The sequence below is a fragment of the Xyrauchen texanus genome, chromosome 1 (assembly GCF_025860055.1).
Source record: "Xyrauchen texanus isolate HMW12.3.18 chromosome 1, RBS_HiC_50CHRs, whole genome shotgun sequence".
Lineage (NCBI taxonomy): Eukaryota > Metazoa > Chordata > Actinopteri > Cypriniformes > Catostomidae > Xyrauchen > Xyrauchen texanus.
In genome coordinates this window covers 23171036-23190843 of record NC_068276.1, presented here as the reverse complement: position 1 = coordinate 23190843, position 19808 = coordinate 23171036, and the positions used below count along the sequence as shown (strand labels likewise).

At 37.6% G+C, this 19808-nt stretch overlaps 1 protein-coding gene across 1 annotated transcript in view; it reads right to left on the bottom strand.

Moving 5' to 3' along the window:
* The window catches only part of arrb2b (arrestin, beta 2b), a 63432-nt gene extending 44586 nt beyond the window's left edge, over positions 1-18846 (bottom strand). Inside the window, exon 1 of the mRNA XM_052120432.1 lies at positions 18618-18846. Within this exon, the coding sequence (XP_051976392.1) occupies positions 18618-18640 (23 nt within the window). The 5' untranslated portion in view covers positions 18641-18846. The remainder of the gene's footprint in view (positions 1-18617) is intronic.
* Positions 18847-19808: the final 962 nt, after the last annotated feature.

Below are 19808 nucleotides of genomic sequence, written 5' to 3'. Positions count from 1 at the left end.
ATCCCCAGCCCTACACATGACCTCATCACGCAGTATGCTTTGTTGGTAAAGTATACTGCACATTTTGTCAAATGCAGCAGGTCATCCAGGTGTTCTATACATAATATGAACAGAATATACAAATTTAACACTGCAGGAATATTGCAAGTAGTACGTTAAGGCCCGTGTATGCCTTGTTTTTCTGCATTCCGAATCAGATAGCTTTGACTTTCAAAGAATGCACTTTTGACCGCAAGTGAATACAAATGCAACTATGCGCACAGACAAGGACAAATCTGCACTCAGACAGCCTGTGCAGACTGTGCTGATGACAAAATTTGTGTCACGCATACTGTGTGCGGAGCGATCAGCAACACGGACAACCGAAGTATACTTTGGCATTTAGTATGCTATGTCGAACATAGCTACACACTTCAGATCAGACCAACAGTTTTTTGGTGGGTTGGGGCATCTGAAAGGATAAAAAATCTTTTGGATCTTGAAAATCTCTTTTAGCTAATCTCTTGTCTCAGTTGGATTTTCTCAAGCCTTTTCCCTTAAAAACAAATCCATCAATTTTGTGCTCAGGAGCTCAGAAAGTCACTCATTGTTTAAAAGGGGAAACTCATAAGGGTGCATCAGAGAAATCGCTCTCTTTTCAGCAACTTTACGGGAGCCACACTGAGTTAAATTGCAGACAAACAAGAGAAATGGTCTAGCTGGCAACATATTCACATCATTACTAGAAATGTTTCTCTCTGATTCTCTCACATCATGAAGTTAAAGGCTGAAAAGCGGAAGGGGAGAGAGAGAGAGAGAGAGAGAGAGAGAGAGAGAGAGAGATGAAACAAGTGCTAGCGGCAGGCCCGTTATAAAATGGTGACACTTCACCAATTAGCGAGCAACAGAGTGCCACAAAATGGTAAGACGGCACTCTCACATACCTCATGCCAAAACCTGTGGACAAGATTTGCATACTCAGCACATTTTTATATGTGGTTTACATTCGTACCCAACTAACTTGCATAGCTCTGCTAATCTAACTTAAACAATGAGGTAATGCTGGGCAAAAGACTTTTAGTACAAACCGAAAAGTAGATGTAATAATAAGAACCTGACCATTGATTGTTTTAGTTGTAAGGAAAGTGAATGAGTTTCATGAAATAGTGACAAAAATGTATACCGGAGCTCTCTAAATAGAGGGCCTTATTTTTTATGTGAGTTTTAGGAATCAACAAATAAACACATCTTTTCCTCCCTCTATCGCTCTGAGGAAGAAAGGTTGCTGTGCTTTAGCAGAATAAATCAGATATATCCTCATCCCCCGTTTCCTCTAGCCGAAGGAAACCCCGCCCTCTCTTTGAATTCCACACTTACACTACATGGGTATCGTTATCAGAAACCAATTCATCAGAAAGAGAACTCAACAGATAGGCAAAAAATATCTTAAAGAGCAGAAGAATCTGAACCATGAAGGAAGGGAATTGTAAAAACACGATCAGGAAAGAAAATAAGACAAAACAAAAAACAGAAAAAATGAAGTTTAAAAAAAGAAGTAAAAAAGGAAGATCTAGACAGGGCCAGAGTGAGAGATTCAAGTCAAGCTATTTTATTTATAATTTGCGCAGGGTACACTGGGCATTGAAATGCTTGGGACAAGGCTCGGGTCACAGAAACCAAGACAGTGTAGGACAATTTAACATACAGGCAAACAGCACCAACATAGAAGTAAATACAGGGAATGCAGATGCAGAGAGGTATTCATAAAAAGACAGAACTGGGTCAGGAGTAGGTCCCAATATTAAACAATGACCATAGATAAGTCATTGCAGTGCAAAAGCAAGTACAGAGTGATACAGTAAACTGCTAAATATACAAATGGACTCAGTTGAGAATAGCAGCAGGAGCCGTACGGTAAGTTAGCAGGCTGAAGAAGAGTACACAGTAATACCTACACAATAAAAAATACACTATGCATTATGAATGTAAAATATGCTTGTAGGTAAAAACTGTTTTTTAATCTAGAGGAAGGAGAAGAGGAGTGGAGTCAGAGCCCTTGCCTAATCATGTGGTGGTCACACTTCCTTCATTCTGCCTGTGTGTTTCCTGTGCTTATTGTTTAGGTGTGAGAAACCAGCAAGGGTTTGAGCTATGGGCTGCAGGCAGACAGAAAAACGCACACACATGCAGATCATAGTCCTGCAAAAACATATTTGGGCCCACCAAATCTAGACAAAAAGGAAGTAGTCAGACACACAAACACCTGACACATTGCTGTGTGTGTGTGTGTGTGTGTGTGTGTGTGTGTGTGTGTGTGTGTGTGTGTGTGTGTGTGTGTGTGTGTGTGTGTGAGCGAGAGAGACTTGTGGAGAGTGTCAGAGGCTCCAGCAGCATCTCAGTGCAAGAAAGACAAAAGAGACTAAGGGGAACTTTTCATTACACCAAATTGAGCTATAATTAACACTCACTGAGATCATTTCTGTGGTTGTGTGACACAAATGAACTATATAAAATACCAAAAATAAATGTTTGCGATTTAACTAATCGGAAGTACAAAATGAAGGTGCTTCTCAAATTTAAATAAAGGAATAGTTCAATCAAAACTGACAATTCTCTTATGCTGTCTCAAACTGCATAAAAATACTTTATTCTGTGGAACACAAAGATATTTTGATAAAGATACAGTGCAAATATACGATATCTATACAATGCAAGTCAATGGGGCCCAACACCTCCAAGCTCCAAAAAGCACAAAGGCAGCATAAAGGTAATCCATATGACTTATGCGGTTTAATTCATGTCTTCTGAAGCAATACAATCGGTTCTAGGTGAGAACACACCAAACTCTTTTTTTCACTCTAGTCTCCTAGGTGCAATCATGATTTCAAGCACAAGCTTGATTACAGTTTCTTGTAGTTGACGCTTGAGGTTTGCAGGGTTTTTCTGGATCAAAAATAGTCTTCGGTAGAGGCTGACCTACACAGTGATCACATACATGATGCAGTTTTTTTTGTTTTTTTTTTATATTTTTATTTTTTCAAAATTGCAGGTAATATTTAAGATATGAAGTTGCATTTCAAGTTTGTAATGAAAATGAATTATTTTTGATCATCTGAGCATCTAGAAACTTCTTAACTGAATTTCTGAGTTTTTGTACTTCAAGGTGCTGCGGGAAATCAAAATGATTTACATGTAACACCTTATTTGGGGCTAGTTATAATATTCATGAGTAAACCACTTTATTGGGTTTGTGCTTCTATAGTAAATATGTTTGTTTCCCAATCCATAACAGATGTTGTTTTCCATTTATCAGACTCGTAATGATTTGGGAATCATTTTTATTAGGAACATCTGAACGGAAACCAGGCCAGTTTGTTTCCTAATATCAAATATCATTAGAATAGCAACTTTATTACAATATTACACATGACTTTACTCATAATTATAAAAAGATCCAGACTTTTATTCTACAATGCACTTGCCCTTATGTTTATCACTTGCCCTTTCATTGATTAACAGTTGCATTTGTTATGCCTTAAGGTAAGAACATGGATGGCTCCTCATTACATTGGTAGTTAGTTTTAAAGAATAAACCATCTATTTGTTATGTTGAGATTATGATCTAAACACACAGTAATTTTTTTTAACCTTTTTAATACAACCGCCACAGTTGTAATGAAAAATATTTGTTACAATTTACTGTGACAGCCCTTTTTGGAGCTTGGACGTCTTGGACCCCATTGACTTGCATTGTATGTATATTTTTCCACATAAGAAAGAACGTAATTTGCATGAGTTTGAGACATAAGACATGAGGCATAAGGGTGAGTAAATTAAAGGAGAATTTCCATTTTTGGGTGAACTATTCCTTTAAGTTTTGTTGTGATCTCAAAGAGAAGGCAAACTATAGAACCTACAGGACACTATGTATGAAGATCTTCAATTCAACATGACATCATTGATCAGATTTATTCAAGAATGTAAACAAAAACAAATGATATAGGGAAGTTTAGGCAGCCATTTTTCTATGTAAACAAGTGTCATGAATGCAGCTACTACCTATTTGAATGGGGAAAGACCAAAATCTCCAAAACGGTTGATCAAGATTATGATAAAAAGAACATATTTCAAATAAGCAGTAAGAGTTTATTGGTCCGAGGCGCGTGTGGAGCCGGCTTCACTCGAGCCGTCCGGGTTCCGGTCCGGCTATGCATCAAACTCGCACCGGACCCTCCACACTCCGTTCTGGGACCCGCGAAGATGCCAGCAGGTAGATACTGGTCATTCGAGATGAGGCACGCTCTGTGTGTAAAGGCAGTGGTGATGAGGCTGTATTTTTATTTTTATACTATTATTTCTGCCGGTTGATGCACAGGTCAAATTCAAGGCTCTGATGCTGGCATACAGAACAGTCACTGGGTCTGCTCCAGCATGCCAAAAAATCATTTCCGCAGAGCTACGCTCCCACTAGATGCCAGCCGTCGGCTAAGGAACGTCGTATGAGCACGTATATATTTATATAGAGGCGCTCATGACATGTGGTTCTGATGCATCATGGGTAAGTCCCAGCTGGTGAGGTTGTTTCCCCAATCCCATTCCCACTCTTCTCCCCTGTCATTTCCTGTTTCTCAACTAATTCAACTAAAAAAAAAAACCATATATTTAATTATTATTATTATTATTATTATTATAGTACAATAACATAATATTCAAGTGGACTGGGTTTCAAAACAATAATGATGAAATGTGAACTGACCCTTTCACAAATTGTATAAAAATGACAAATTAAAAAGCAGACAGATGCAATGTGATTGTGATGGGGTTTTTCCTCAAGTGACTCAAGTGTGAAAACCTCTTCTAGAACAGTTTTTCTGGTCAACAAGAGTCATGGGCAAAACATGGTTTAATTTGATCCAAAAGGAATCACACGTTTTTGTTTTGTTGTTGTTTCTTTTTTATCATATTGCAGTTCAAATTGCAATCGCAATATTGTTTAAAATAAAAACAATCACATTTTTTGTCCAAATCATTCAGCCCTACTTGTTTATGATATGATGCAATGAGCATTTCTGCAGGTTATATAAAACACTCCTTTGCAGACTGTTTATTTTAAGAGCCAAGAAAACTGATTCCTTGTCAAATTAGAATGAGGTCTTTGGTTTTTTTAAGCGATTTGAATTATGGGGACACTAGAAATGTTTTTCTACATTTATAGAATAATACCCTTGTAATTACCAGTTTGTAACCTAAATTTTTTTTTCCTCGTAAACCACCCAAACCCGCCCCCACACACACACAGCGGTGGGAGGGGTAAAGTGATGGAATTCAAATGCATAGAGTTAACAAACTTGAGAACGATGGTCCCAAATTAAATAAAAAAAAACAAAGAACTCAAACATGATGAGAAACATGATGAGAATGATGCTTGCACATTAACACACAAGCAATGTGAGTGCAAAGACGAAAAAGGCAGGGGTCATGCATTCGCTGCCTTCCTGAACATGAAGCTTGCGTAAATGACACTGTGTGTGTTCCTGTTGCCTGCTGACTCGGTGTATGTGTGTTTTTCTACCGCTTAACAAGAACAAGTAACACGCCAAACGAACAGACTAAACAGACAAATACAGTACAAAAAAAACATATTACACCCTTGTTTGTGTTTATATAAATATTTTCCAGTTGTCACCCAGCTATGGCTTGTCTGTGAGCAAAGTATTTTTAAAACTAATATTAATGGAATTATATATCAGTGGCTCACAAAATATATATTCACACAATATTGCTCTCCAAGTCCTAAACTCTAATCAGAGTCTGAAATGATCTTTTTAGCCAACAAGCCAAGGTGGCTAGTAGATGAAAACATTTTTACCAGCCAGTCTGTTTTCTTACCGGCCATTTGTTATTGTAGTGGATTTTACAGACATACAGTATGAGACAAATAAACAATACTGCATGCATGTCAAAAATTGAACAGCATTTTTTTCCTTTTTTTTCAAATGATTCACTTATTACAACAAAACTACATTTGGTTAGGGTTATATGTTGTCATATGAAGGACCAGAAAGTAACCCTCATGAGCATAAAGTACACACAACACAGAAGTAATTCTTGGTTTACTTGGAGGGAGTCAATTCATTCAGTCAACTCAAATGGATTCATAATTCTTTTTGATTTACAAAAGTTTGTATTATAATGCAATCATTACAAATTGTGCTTATTTAAACATGTCACAAAGATAACATTATCTAGCTAATATAGATGAGATTTTGTTGAAACAGAGAATGCAGAATCAGTTAGAATGGGTTGAAAATTATAAACCAATCATTAGCGTTTGCATTATACCATTATTTTCCAGAAACATTTTATTCATCAATTGATTGCTGTCATGGAAAATATAATTAATGTATTTTTTTGAAAATACATTGCCTAAAAATACAATTTATTAAAAAAAATTGTAATGGACCCTGGAGCTTTGAGTTATGCCAGACTGATCACTCGGTCTGAATTCTAAAAAAGTTGAAAATTTTGCTGCTGAAATTGGTCTGTGCCTACCAAATTTCGAATCACTACCCCCAGTGGCCGAAGCTGGTAGTACTGTTGAATGTATGGGCAAGTGTGAGCCCCAGTGTCCAGGTGAAATTTCCACATAGGGGCGCCAAAAGAGAGCTGTAGTTTAAGTTGTAAATGACTTCAACAGGAATGCATATTTCAAAGGCCAATTTACAGTTCAATGTCAAACCTATGGTGTGGGCTACACCTAGCAACAGCAGTTAATGGGGTAGTCTATGCCAGCTAGGGGTGCCATGAAATTTCTGCTCAGTTTAATATTTAAATAGCCACCAGTTTAAAGTATAGTCAAATCCGGAACCGCACGTTGTTTGTCTACAGCCGGAAGATTATTAAACACTCACATGTGTATGTGCATATGCATTCGTTTCTCATGGTGAATGCAGCTGTGCACATGGACATTTAAATGTGCTTTTTGATGCGATATGAACGTAAACACAGACCTTAATGAATTATGGGAGTGTTATTAGATGAGACAAAAATAATCATGTAAGACTTCATGTATTATGTGATGCAGACAGGACAAAAATCTTGTATCAATATATCTGACCTGTGCAGCTGTTATAAACCTATAATAAACAACAATATTGACAAAAAAGAGAAAAGAAGTCACCGTCCTTGGCTGAACACCTTCAGAATAAAGACCAATACATTTCAATAACAGGTCAGCTTTTTAGTCCAAATCTGACTGCATTGCATCTTTATTAATGTATATCTAATAATCGCATAGTAAATTTGTTCTATTTTTTATTGGATTACATTTTTGTGTTTTTAGATCACATTTTGAAATTATTAATTGCTGCTGTTCCTAAAAAAAACTTAAAGCACTGTTGATTCTGTTCTCTATTTTATTACTAGATCTTGAAAAACTTGAAGCAATGTTCAGGAGAAACACATGACGGCTGCATTATTTTAATTTAATTTGTTAATATTTATATAAATATTACACTTTTTAAATAATGGAGTGGTTTCAATAACATATTTGTTTATTTATTTTTTCAGTGGTTGGGTTGCTGCGGGGGAAAAACTCTATGAAGGGGTGCCGCAGTTTAAAAACATTTGGGAACCACTGGTCTACACCGTAGCCTGATGTGGACCTCTCCAAAAATGTAACAACACGTTGCATAATGCAGACCACAACAACTGTGATTGGTCCACTTTGTAAACCGCATGACAAAAAAAAAAGACATCTGATATGCATATGCCTATATGCATTGTAAAGTCCAGTTTCTAAGCTTTAAAACTTAGAAGTTATTAATTTGTTATTAAATTTGATGGGGATTTTATTTTTCAGCACTGAGCGTCAAAGAATGCCAAAATATTAATGTATTATTTAGGTTGGGGTTTATGGTTAGTTTACATATACAAAAAAAAGGTCCCAAACGACAAACAATTGGACACTCCTATTCAGTTGCATTTGTGCAGCAAAAACCTTTGACTACGTAAATGGACATGCAAATGTTCCAAATGCAAAAAGAATTAAAGACCAAAGCCCTGAGAGGCTGCAGCAGGCCTTTTGATGGAAGAAATAAAGAAATAGGGATGTGCACGAGTTGTCAAATATTCAAATCTTCGTTCTGCAACAATTATTCGAATAGTAAGTTGTGCTTTGCTGGCCATATATTCAGTGAGATGCATGTTAAATCCTGAACAAACAAATTAAAACTGGCAGTTTAAACAGAATGCACTGGGTGACACTGTTGAGTTCGGACACAAGTTGATCACATGTGTTGAGCGAACAGACCTGTCACTCAGTATGTTCAGATGGACACCAGAAAAGTGGGTTATTGTGAGAATGTGTCTTACTGTGAGAAAGCTGGGTTCCTGTTTAAATATACTGTATAAGCGGTGTACACTTTACTCTCGTATATGTTACTCTCCGAAAGCACAGTCCCCGTAGCAACGTAATTTCTGCAATGCTTCTGTAAACAACAAACATGGCATCCGAGAAACACTATGCAAGCTGAAGTAAGGGACATTCAATCATTTAAACTGGTGTGTATAAATGAAAATAGTTTACTGAGCACATGGATATGCTTGTTTTTCTCTACAAAAACATGACATGATACAATATAAACATAATAAATATTATATGCCGAGTGTTTATGCTCGTCCAGTACGTTAACTGCGTCAGTCTACTTTATTAGCGGTTTATTTTTCTTCGCTTTGCGTGAGCTTAAAGCTTTCGTTCTATTATTTTTTGTTTTCACGCATTGCTTGTTTAAATAAAAAATGCAAAAAACACAGAACATGATACAAGCTTGTTTTAATTATAATAAGAAACGAATGTAAGTCGCTATAACTTTATGACTAAAAAAAATATTTTACAATGTCTCTTTCTCATTAATTACCTTCATTTAAATAGAATATTTGAAAATTAGTTTTTTATGAGCTTAAATATTTGAATACCAAATTATTGATGAATGCTCATCCCTAGGAAGAAACAGCAATTTGAAATATAGAGACAACGGTGGCCAGAGTTAGCAAATTTGTGATAGAGAGGAATCAATCTGACTCTTGTATTCCAACAGAGCCAAGGGAAGCGGCAAGGATATTTGGCAAAAATCACCTGTCAGCTGTGTGTATATGCAGGCAATTTACATAATGCTAGTCTAACCACTTAAACACCACATCACAGAACTGTTGTCATAAACCTAATGTGCAATGCCACCATAATTAGAACCCATTTAAGCTTGTCCCAACAACCAACATTCTGTGAAGTAATTTGGAAAAATGATAGAGGTCAAGTACACGTTACTTTCTAATTAAGAGTTGCAGTCTTTTTGATTTTTTTCTAAGCTTAAAAGTAAAAAATGTCTAAGTGGTGCAACCATAAAAAAACAATGTAAGTCTCATTAAAAAGAAATGTTGGCAACAGTAATATGGAAATATCTTATTTTTTTTAAAAAATACAATAAATAAAAGCAGTTTACTTTTTAAAAAGATTAATATTTAAAAATCTTTTGTCAACAAAATCAACATCAGGTGGCGTAACCAACATTCAGGTAGTCATTCTGTTGTCGTGTGACAAGAAAACCATAAAACAGAAGACCCACTTTAGACCCAACTGTGCTTGAATCTTTAAAAATATTAGATATTTTATTAGATATATATTTTTTGAAAACTATTTTTGAAAAAACATTTTTGAAAAATGTATTATGTTGTATACACTTCATGGTCATACTGTTGGTCATTAAATCTTTTACTTTTTATTTTTTGGTATAAAATGCTAGAAATGTTTTTCAGAAATGTATGAAACCACACGGACACAAAGATTACATACATACAAACTTGATAAGTGTTTTAAAATGTAATTTTTAAAGATATTTCATTTTAATTACCTCAGACAATATTATTTTTCAAATACACATACCACAGAGACTTGAGGGTGAACTCTTGAGCAAGTGAACAACCACCTATAAATTACCAAACAACCACATACATTGCTAAGTGCTACAAACACTTAAAACACCTTAACCAACCAAATAGCACCCTTGCATTGTGGCATATTTAGAAAATGTTTTAAGTATCTAGTGAAAGCTTCAGTTTTTGCAAGTGAACACATATTCAGCACCAGGAGTGTAGATTCCAGGGATACCTCCATTTCCATTTATACCATGATCAATGGAAACATATACCCCCCCACCCTTGTTCAGCACACACAATCTCACAATGTCAAGCGGTGGAGCAGTTCATCATTCATTCATCCCTTGAGAGAGGTTAACTCAGCCCACAAACTAGACCATGTTAGAGGAACAGGGTGTTTATTAAATGTACAGCCTTAATCCATCAGTGCAGACAGGTATCTAAAATGGGCGCGACTGAGACTCTAGTAAGTTGCTTTTTTAGCTAAAAATTTGATAATGGAGCCATCAGCTGATGATTTAGAGGTGCATATGTGTGTTAGAGACTACACCAATACTGTGATGTGTACTCTGTGCCAGCATTTCTAACACCCTTTAAATCCATCTAGGTCAATGCGATTACTTAAAGGGATAGTTCACCCAAAAATTTTAATTCTCATGATTTACTCACCCTCATGCCATCCCAGATGTGTATGGCTTTCTTCTGCAGAACACAAATTAAGATTTTTAGAAGAATATTTCAGCACTGTAGGTCCTCACAATGCAAGTGAATGGGTGCCAACATTTTGAGATGACAAAATCCACATAAAGGGAGCATAAAAGTAATCCAGAAGACTCCAGTGGTTAAATTCTTGTGTTCAGACACAATATGATAGGTGTGGGTGAGAAAAAGATCAATATTTAAGCCATTTTTTGTCATAAATTCTCCACCCTGCCCAGTTATGCAAGAAGAATAAGAATCGCCATAAACACAAGTATAATGTGAAAATGAAAGTAACGTGGAAATTTACTGAGCAGGGAGAAGAATTTATAATAATAAAAAAAGGACTTCCTAATATATATCTGTTTCTCACCCACACTTATATCTTCTGAAAATATGAACTTAACCACCAGTTACCTGGAGTACTTTTATTTTGCCCAAAACTTTCGCACCCATTCACTTACATTGTATGAACCTAAAGAGCTGAGAAATTCTTCTTAAAATCTTTGTTTGTGTTCAGCAGAAGAAAGAAAGTCATACACATCTGGGATAGCATGAGGCTGAGTAAATAATGAGAGAATTTTCATTTTTTGGTGAACTATCCCTTTAATTCTACAGATAACATATTCCAATTCTCCATGCTATCAAATGTTCCCTGCAGATATAGGGGAACATCAGCATCATGACACTAGAGGACCATGAGCTTTATCAATCACTGAGAGGAGAGAGTAATTTGATGGAGATAGAGAGATAGTGAAAAGGAGAGAAAGCAAGATTAACTGAGTGCTAGTGGGATGAGGAAGTATGAGATGAGGGGATAATTACAACATGACAAGAGGTAAATACATGCACAAAAACAATTCATCCATTATCAGCGGTCACTAAAGGTCAGCCCCAACACAGACATGCTCACTGTAACCGCACGGATGTTCAAGTGATTTAATGGAACACATCAATCAATCACATTAATCCCACACCATAGAATGAGGACAACATGAGGGGAGCACAAGTTTGAGCATGCAGAAATGTCACCCTTTCAAAACAAGCTGGAGTACAGGGAATATAGAATTTAAGCTACAAATCAGCCTCAACAAATCCCCAATCACTGATGAGATCAGCACCAGGTTATTGGGCAAGTATGGTGGTTCTGCAGCGAGTCCAACAGCATGAAGATGCAGTACGTTAATGAAGGTTAAACTGTTATTAATCAACTTCTCACAGAGTAGCGCTTGGATGAGCTTGAGCCGTTTTACCAAGAGAGCCTACAAGTATAGTAAAGCTTGTAGGCTCTATTCTATGGGCGGTACACTCGCGAGGAGACAAGAGGCAGAGGTTTTTTTAATGGATGTCTATGGAAGAGATGCTTGAATGTGCTTAATAAACTGCTTTTGTGAGGAAAAAGCTCATTACTTAAAGGGATAGTTCACCCAAAAATGAAAATGTGCATCCTTTAATCACCCTCATGCCATCCCAGATAAACACAAATTATTTAAGATATATCTTTGCTCTGTAGGTTCTCACAATGCAAGTAAATGGTAGTCAGATCTTTGAAGCTTCAAAAAGAGCATAAAAAAACATAAAAGTAATCCATAAGACTCCAGTGGTTTAATCCATACCTTTAGAAGCAATATGATAAATGTGGGTGATAAACAGATCAATATTGAAGTACTTTTTTACTATAAATGTACACTTTTTTACCAGCCCCGACCAGTAAATGGTGATTACGCATGAAAAATGTGGAGGTGAAAGTGGAGATTTATAGCAAAACATTACTTACATATTGATCAGTTTTTCCACCCACACCTATCATATTGCTTCTGAAGATATGGATTTAAAGGGATAGTTCACCAAAACATTTTTATTCTTTCATCATTTACCCTCATGCCATCATAAAAATGCATAAGTTGTTATATCAGTATAGAAGATGTCTGGATGAGTGACTGATGAGAGATTGTGAGTGCACATGTTTGATTGACAGACAGAGAGAGCACATGTTGAAGGGCGTGAAACAGAGAGCCCCAATGCTCACTCAAACTATCTTTATCTCTCCACACACCAGTGTAGCCGAGTCCAGTTCTCAGACTCAAGTCTGTCTCAAGACGTGAGTGCATTCTGACTTGGATAAAAGGTCACATTACAACATGAACATGAATGACTCTGACTAAGACTGGAGCATTGAGTCCATTCTGACTTGGAGGAAAGGTCTCGTTACAACCATTAACTGTTAGTGCGGGTTTTGTAAAGAGGGGGGCGTGGCAAATACAGAAGCTCAGCACAGGGAAGTTACAAAATGACTAAAATCACTTACAGCAACTTTAAAGCTTATTCAGCCAATACAACAATGACCACATTTACATGCACTTTAAGCAGAAAGTGGTGTTCTGAAATATATTAACAAAAACGCTGATTTCCTTAAGCCGATTTGGGATTAAAAGATTAAAAGAATGGTGAGAGTGGTGGTGGCGTAGTGGACTAAAGCACATAACTGGTAATCAGAAGGTCGCTGGTTCGATCCCCACAGTCACCACCATCAGCGTTTTTGTTAATATATTTCAGAACACCACTTTCTGCTTAAAGTGCATGTAAATGTCCTTGAGCAAGACACTTAATCCAGGTTGCTCCAGGGGGATTGTCCCTGTAATAAGTGCACTGTAAGTCGCTTTGGATAAAAGTGTCTGCCAAATGCATAAATGTAAATGTAAAAGAAAGTGGTTTAACACATCTAGGTTTCATGTTGTCATGTAATGTTGTCATGTATCACGTGTTTGAAGAGTGCACATGCGTGGAACAGACCGGGATAACAAATGTTATAGGATGGAGCTCAACAACAAGTCCTCAAATCCCATGTTTGTTATTTATGCAAACATTGTGGGAAAATTGTGTTGATGTGGAGAAAGCTGCTTACTGATCGAGCCACATGTACAGTATACAGGAGTAAAGAATGTGCCAATTATACAGTGCATGGAAACCGTAACACTGTTTTCTCGCAATAAGCTGCTTTCCGGTGTCCATGTCAACGTAGTCATTGTTCGCTGGCTAGCCAGACACCTTTAAAGTTAGTTACATCAATATGCCACAGTCCCATGTTGTCAGTTTTGGTTACACTGATTTTACCTCAGATGTGAAGAAATGTTCAGTAAAATGGAAATGTATTATTATTTGTATTTATTTATTTATTTTGCTTATTTCACAACATACGTAGCCAAGGACTTGGGCAGGGAGAAACGATTCAGACTCGAGATCTAGTGACTTGATTACAACACTGCCACACTTTGTTTCAACTCACGTTAAATCAAGTATACTCTGATTTGTGTTAACATGTTTATTTGTTGTTAAATTTGTTTTTACATCCGTTTGCAGCATCTTTGTCCTATCAGTGTCTAACTGTACAGGGAGTCAAAATTACTACTGTAATCAATCTTGAAAATAGGCACCTTAAAGGGTTAGCTTTTGCTGGATGGATCTGCTTTTGTTGGCTTCAAAATCTAAGGTACCATTCATTCCGATTATAAAGCTTGGAAGCGCCAGGATATTTTTTTATAGAACTCTGATTGTGTTTGGCTGAAAGAAGAAAGTCATATACATCTAGGATGGCTTGAGGGTGAGTAAATCTTGAGGGATATTTTTCATTTTTGGGTGAACTAACCCTATAACATTTATTCACATGTTATTCAAGCAAAGCTTAAAAACAGACCGGCAAATTAATCTGATTTATAGCATGTCTGAAAGTGTACAATTGCGAATGCTTAGAATTCCCAACAACTCACTCTCCAGTGGCCACACTGTCATGCGTCGAGGGCAGAGCAAGTGCTAATTCATTAGAGTAGCACACTACGTGTGATTTTATGTGTGCTGCAAAGCAAAACATTATCTAGATCAGTGGCCAATTGATCTGTGCATTGATCTATCCTATTTTATATGTGTTTCACTATGTCAACCATCACAATTTCAGGAGCGACTCCTATATTCTGTACACACATATAATCATAATTTGGGGATTAATTCTCGCAGTTACATGTAAATGCGGTTTTCACTCCCAAAACTGTGCAGTGTGTAAGGGTGTGTTCACACTTGTAGTTCGGTTCTCTTGGTTCTCTTGGTCCGGAACAAAAAAGAAAATTATACATTTAGCCCTGGTTCGCTTAGCGTTCACAATGGCATTTTTAACACTGAACCTAAAGATACAAAACAAACAGCATAAAGATAAGTTCACAACCTGATTGGACAGCTTTTATGACATATATTTTGCAACACATCCAAAACAATGCTGGCTGCTGGGCTAAATGCGCCCATTATGTATATATGGTGGTATTTTTACCAGCTGAGAACAAATGAAGAGCTAATAAAATGTGTAAAGGAGTCAAAACAGTGTCAGGAATTCCTCCATTGCACACACAAATGAAGATATGCTGCAAGTACAGCTGATGGCAGTTGTGACGCCTGTACCAAACTGTGTGAACAAGTGTGAACACACCCTAAGTGATCTGAGACTGCAAAACCCAAAGTGGCCTGAGGAGTCACACGAAATGCATGAAGAACAGTTCCACACACAAGTTTATATAATTCAGATTAGCAAAAATTGCAAATCAGACAAAAACTGTCTTCCTGCTTTTTCACCCTCTCTTGACCCCACTCATCCATCTCCACATTCCGGTCTTCATCGCTCATTGTTCCTATTCCTCTGTTTCATTCTCACTCCCTCCTTCAGTCCCCTTTGTCATGCTTTAGTGGTCACCAGACAGAACATTTTGAATTTCAGTGCAGTTGCCTTAGCAGACTGCTTTCTCTCTTTCTTTCTAAACTTGCCTCCACTTTTTGTATTCCTATTATTTTATATGCAATACAGCCATCTTTCCCAAACACTTAAACTGAAAAAGTTATGCAAATGCTCCATTGCCTAAACGGTCAGATTAGATATGACTAACTGATTACACTGCCAGGTTGGTTGGCACTGCAAAATTATAAAACACATAAATGTGTTAGAAACAAGCATACTGGTAGTTTCAGCATGTCAATACATACTGTATGAATAAAGCAGAAATATATGAAGCAAGCATGAGTTTGTTTAAAGAATAATGAAAGAAACAGAAGAATGGACAGTAAAGAATAATAAAGTAGAGGAGGGTTGTCCCACCCTAGGGCTTTGTGTTGGGACTGCAGGGGTCATTTTAAGATTGTAACAGAAATGCCATTGCAGATTAAATAAAATAAAAATGTATTATTAAATATATATATATATATATATATAGGTTGAAAATGTCAAATAAATGTTATAAGAATTAAAAAATAACAAGAGATATATTTCACAAGCTAACATGCAAAAAGATCATTTCTTAAATTCTCAGGGGACGTTGTCACATGGATTCAGCTGGCTAAAACATATTCGGAAATCCTGGAGTAAAGGATGATGATACTGGTACATTTAAAGCAATAGTTCACTCAAAAATGAAATTCTACTGTCAGTTGTACTGAGCACTTTTTATTGATAAATTATTGTCCTTTTTCATGCAGAAGCTTATTGATTGGCTGTGCGATCACTGTCACTACTCACTGCCAATATGTGAGGAAATATTAGAGCTATCGAAATTAACGCATTTAAGCCTGCAATTAATTTAAAATTTTTAACAAGTAAATTTCTCTTAATTGCAATTAACACATTTACCAATTTTCACATTAGTGTCTGACATTTTATTCAGCACTGTGTGAGTTCTGAATACTGATTAGAATAGGGCTGAAACTTTGCGATGTGTCTGGGCTTCCGGGGTCATTACACTGACTGACACACACACACACACACACACACACAACAGCGACTCCATGTCAATGATCAAGTGATGGAGAAAGGACCTCTTAACTGTATTTTTTGTGCAAAATAAACCCAGCTGGGACTTCGGGCATCAGCCGCATTCCCACAGCTTGCTGGAGTGAAGCATCAGCATCTCCCCGGCATCACGTTCCAGACAATTCAGATGAAGTATAATTAATGTATGCAGTGCCAGCGCTCAAAGCAAAACAATACTTTCTCTGCAGCACTTTTCATGTGGAGTTCAAGGCAGTAAATCATGTAAATGCTGCTTCACGATTGCTGTAGCAAAGTGGATAGCCACTATTAATATTGTAGAGGATAAGCGTTTAAGAGATTTAAAGCCCAGTGCAATGAAAACGCAAACTATGGGGACAAGTTATTTCAATTAGTCGACCTCCAACTTACTCTATAGTAAATGCTTATTGTTACTTGAATTGGGGTGATTTTCATGCATTTCTATCTTTATTCTGTGGAATGCTTTGTTTGGAAATGTTAACAAAACATTGTTACATATTGTTTTCTTTTCTAAGAAGGAACTAAATGCATTTTGACAAGAAAAGAAGTATATAGAAAGTACAATTTCAGCACTTTCAAAATCCGCATTTAACTATGAAAAATCACAATTCAATATTTTTATTGACTGACAGCACTGTAACACAATACTCATTGTTGGGTGATCTACCCCTTTAATCAGTGAATTTTCTTCAGTGAGCCTCAACACCCACACTAGACAACCTCCACAACAACTTGAGTGAGCAATAAGAGATAAATCAGCAAAGCAGAAAGAGAAACCGGTAGGAGTATAGTCTACTATGGAGGTCTATGAGGTCTTCCATGGCAGAAATGCGTTCATAAGACAAAGCAAGAATGATAAGTGCAGAAAGAAGGGAGAGACAGTGAGCTTTTATTTCCCCAAGCTTAGAGCTGATGACACCTACACAAAAACGCCTCTTTTACAGCTTTGCAGTGCCATGAATGAGTCAATCAATATGCACTCGGTAAGTTTGTTGTGCATAGGTTACTGTGTAATGAGTAGATGAACAACTGCTCCCCATACACAAAAGCTACGCCATTTAATCTTATTACGATAGAATAACGAGGCAACAATCACTGCTCGCATTTGAGGCCCTTTCACAGCACAACTACGCGTTTAAGCGGCCAGACGAAGCATTGAGAAGATGGATACAGAGGTTCAGGCAACATATTTGAACTTTACATGATTAGAAATAGAGAAGGCAATTGTGTGTCATACGTCAAACGGAGGTAAATGTGCAACCGAATGGTAAAGCTCTGAAATACAGCTAACACATAGACAGGAGGCAGTCAGACTGTGGGGTTTCTCTCATGATGGTGTGAGCCGTGACATGTAGCCTAAGCAGAAATGAAGGCACAACTGAGAGGATTGCTGGGTTACTAATCAAACTCCACGCACGTAAATCGTCGCCCACGACTCGACGAAACTATCTGTCTACACTGCGCCTATGGGGCCTGTTCTGCACACACACATACAGAAGGGTGTTAAAATGACATTGTATGTGCATCAACCTAGTCCTTGCTGCAACAGGAAACGTAGAGGCCTTTTGTGAAAGTTGAGGAAGTGAGCTTTCAGTGATGAGCAGGAATTTCTCGTATTGGGTGCGATAGTTAGTTGACGACTTTTCTGTTTTAGTTAATGAGGCGGAAAATAAAAAGCTGTCGGCTCGTGTAAAAGCATTCAGGACTATAATAACCTGTCGTTACAGCGTGCGTACGTGCTCTTGTGGCGACTGAATGCAAGCAGTCGCAGCGCGCGACACAAAAACAACAGTGCGACTGTACTGAAGGGTCACAACTTCAGTCCTCCAAAAACAGGCAGATAACATCAGATCACAGCAGACAACACGCGCTTTTAAAGCTGCTAAATGGGGCACTACTGCGCCCACTCAGAGCTTTGCTTTTATCGGGTGTACAGCAACAGAATGGGGCACCCCACCTTCTGAGAAGTGCTTAAGATGTGCAATGATCCTGTTTGAAGAGCGTTTGCGTCAAATGCCGATACATATATTGTACAGATCTGTTTATGCTTTTGCGTTTCCCACAACGTCCCTTCAACCTCAGATGTCTGTTGTGATTACTCGTTACGGGGTGGATGCTGAGAAAACTATAAAATAAGCCTGAACTCAATAGCTTGCGGATCAACCTGCGCTGATAATTGCCTTACCTGGTCCCCGCCTTGTCGCCCATCTCCGAAGGCCTTCTTCTTTACAAGGGAGTAGATGGTTTTTTTTTTTCCTTCTATTTATTTAACTGAGCTGGGACTTTAAATAAAGCGTTTGCCCGATCACTGCTGCTTTTAAGACTCTTCTCCTGCCCAGAGAGATCGCTGGCTTTCGTATGGTAGTTTCCGCAGCCCAGTGACGAAATCCTCTTGTCCCACTCTGCTCGCTGCCGCTTCAGACAGCAAGCAATTGGGCTTTGGCCTCTGAGTTTGATAGCCAGTCTAACTGGCCAATTAGATGCGGCAAGGTGTTTGACGTCATCTTAAGGGTCACGAAGTCCGCCCACTCTGCTCAAGTCACTACCAATCAAAACTCTCCATTTGAACGAACGTGTGCTGCTTACAGTAGGAGGAAAATAACACATCCTACTTTTACACATTTACGTGCATCAAATGGCGTGTCCAAGAGTCCGTTCCGCATACTGAACTGTAAAACTATGTGTTTATTAAACATTTTACAGAATTGGAAGGCTGTTGCATTTTTTCTGTAAATGTCAAACATTGAAGAGTTGTCTGAACGAAGACTACTAAAATGTAATAATAATAATAGGCCTACATAAGAAAGGTGGATCCAAATAAATAGAAGATCGACATTCTGTAAACTGCATTTAAAGAAAGTATTTTGCTATTTTATCGGGTTTTCATTTACTTTCATGTCATGTCAAAAATCTCATGATGGTTTCATGTAACGCAACCATGAACTCACGACACACAAACTGATCAAAGAAAACAAACCCTAGAGCCATCTATCGACTGAAAACATAAAGCACGTCCACAATGCACAACTTAAACAACATATCTTTGGCATGCTTTTTATTACAGATAAGAAAGAAAGAAAGAAAGAAACGAGGGAGGAAGGAGAGAGAAAGAAGGAAGGAGGGAGAGAGAGAGAGAGAAGGAAGAAAGAGGAGGGAGTGAGAGAAAGAATGAAGGAAGGAGGGAGAAACAACAAAAGAAGGGAGGGAGGGAGAGAGAGAGAAAAAGAATGAAGGAGGGAGAAACAACAAAAGAAGGGAGGGAGGGAGAGAGAGAGAAAAAGAATGAAGGAGGGAGAAACAACAAAAGAAGGGAGGGAGGGAGAGAGAGAGAGAGAAAAAGAATGAAGGAAGGAGGGAGAAATAAAGGAGGGAGGGA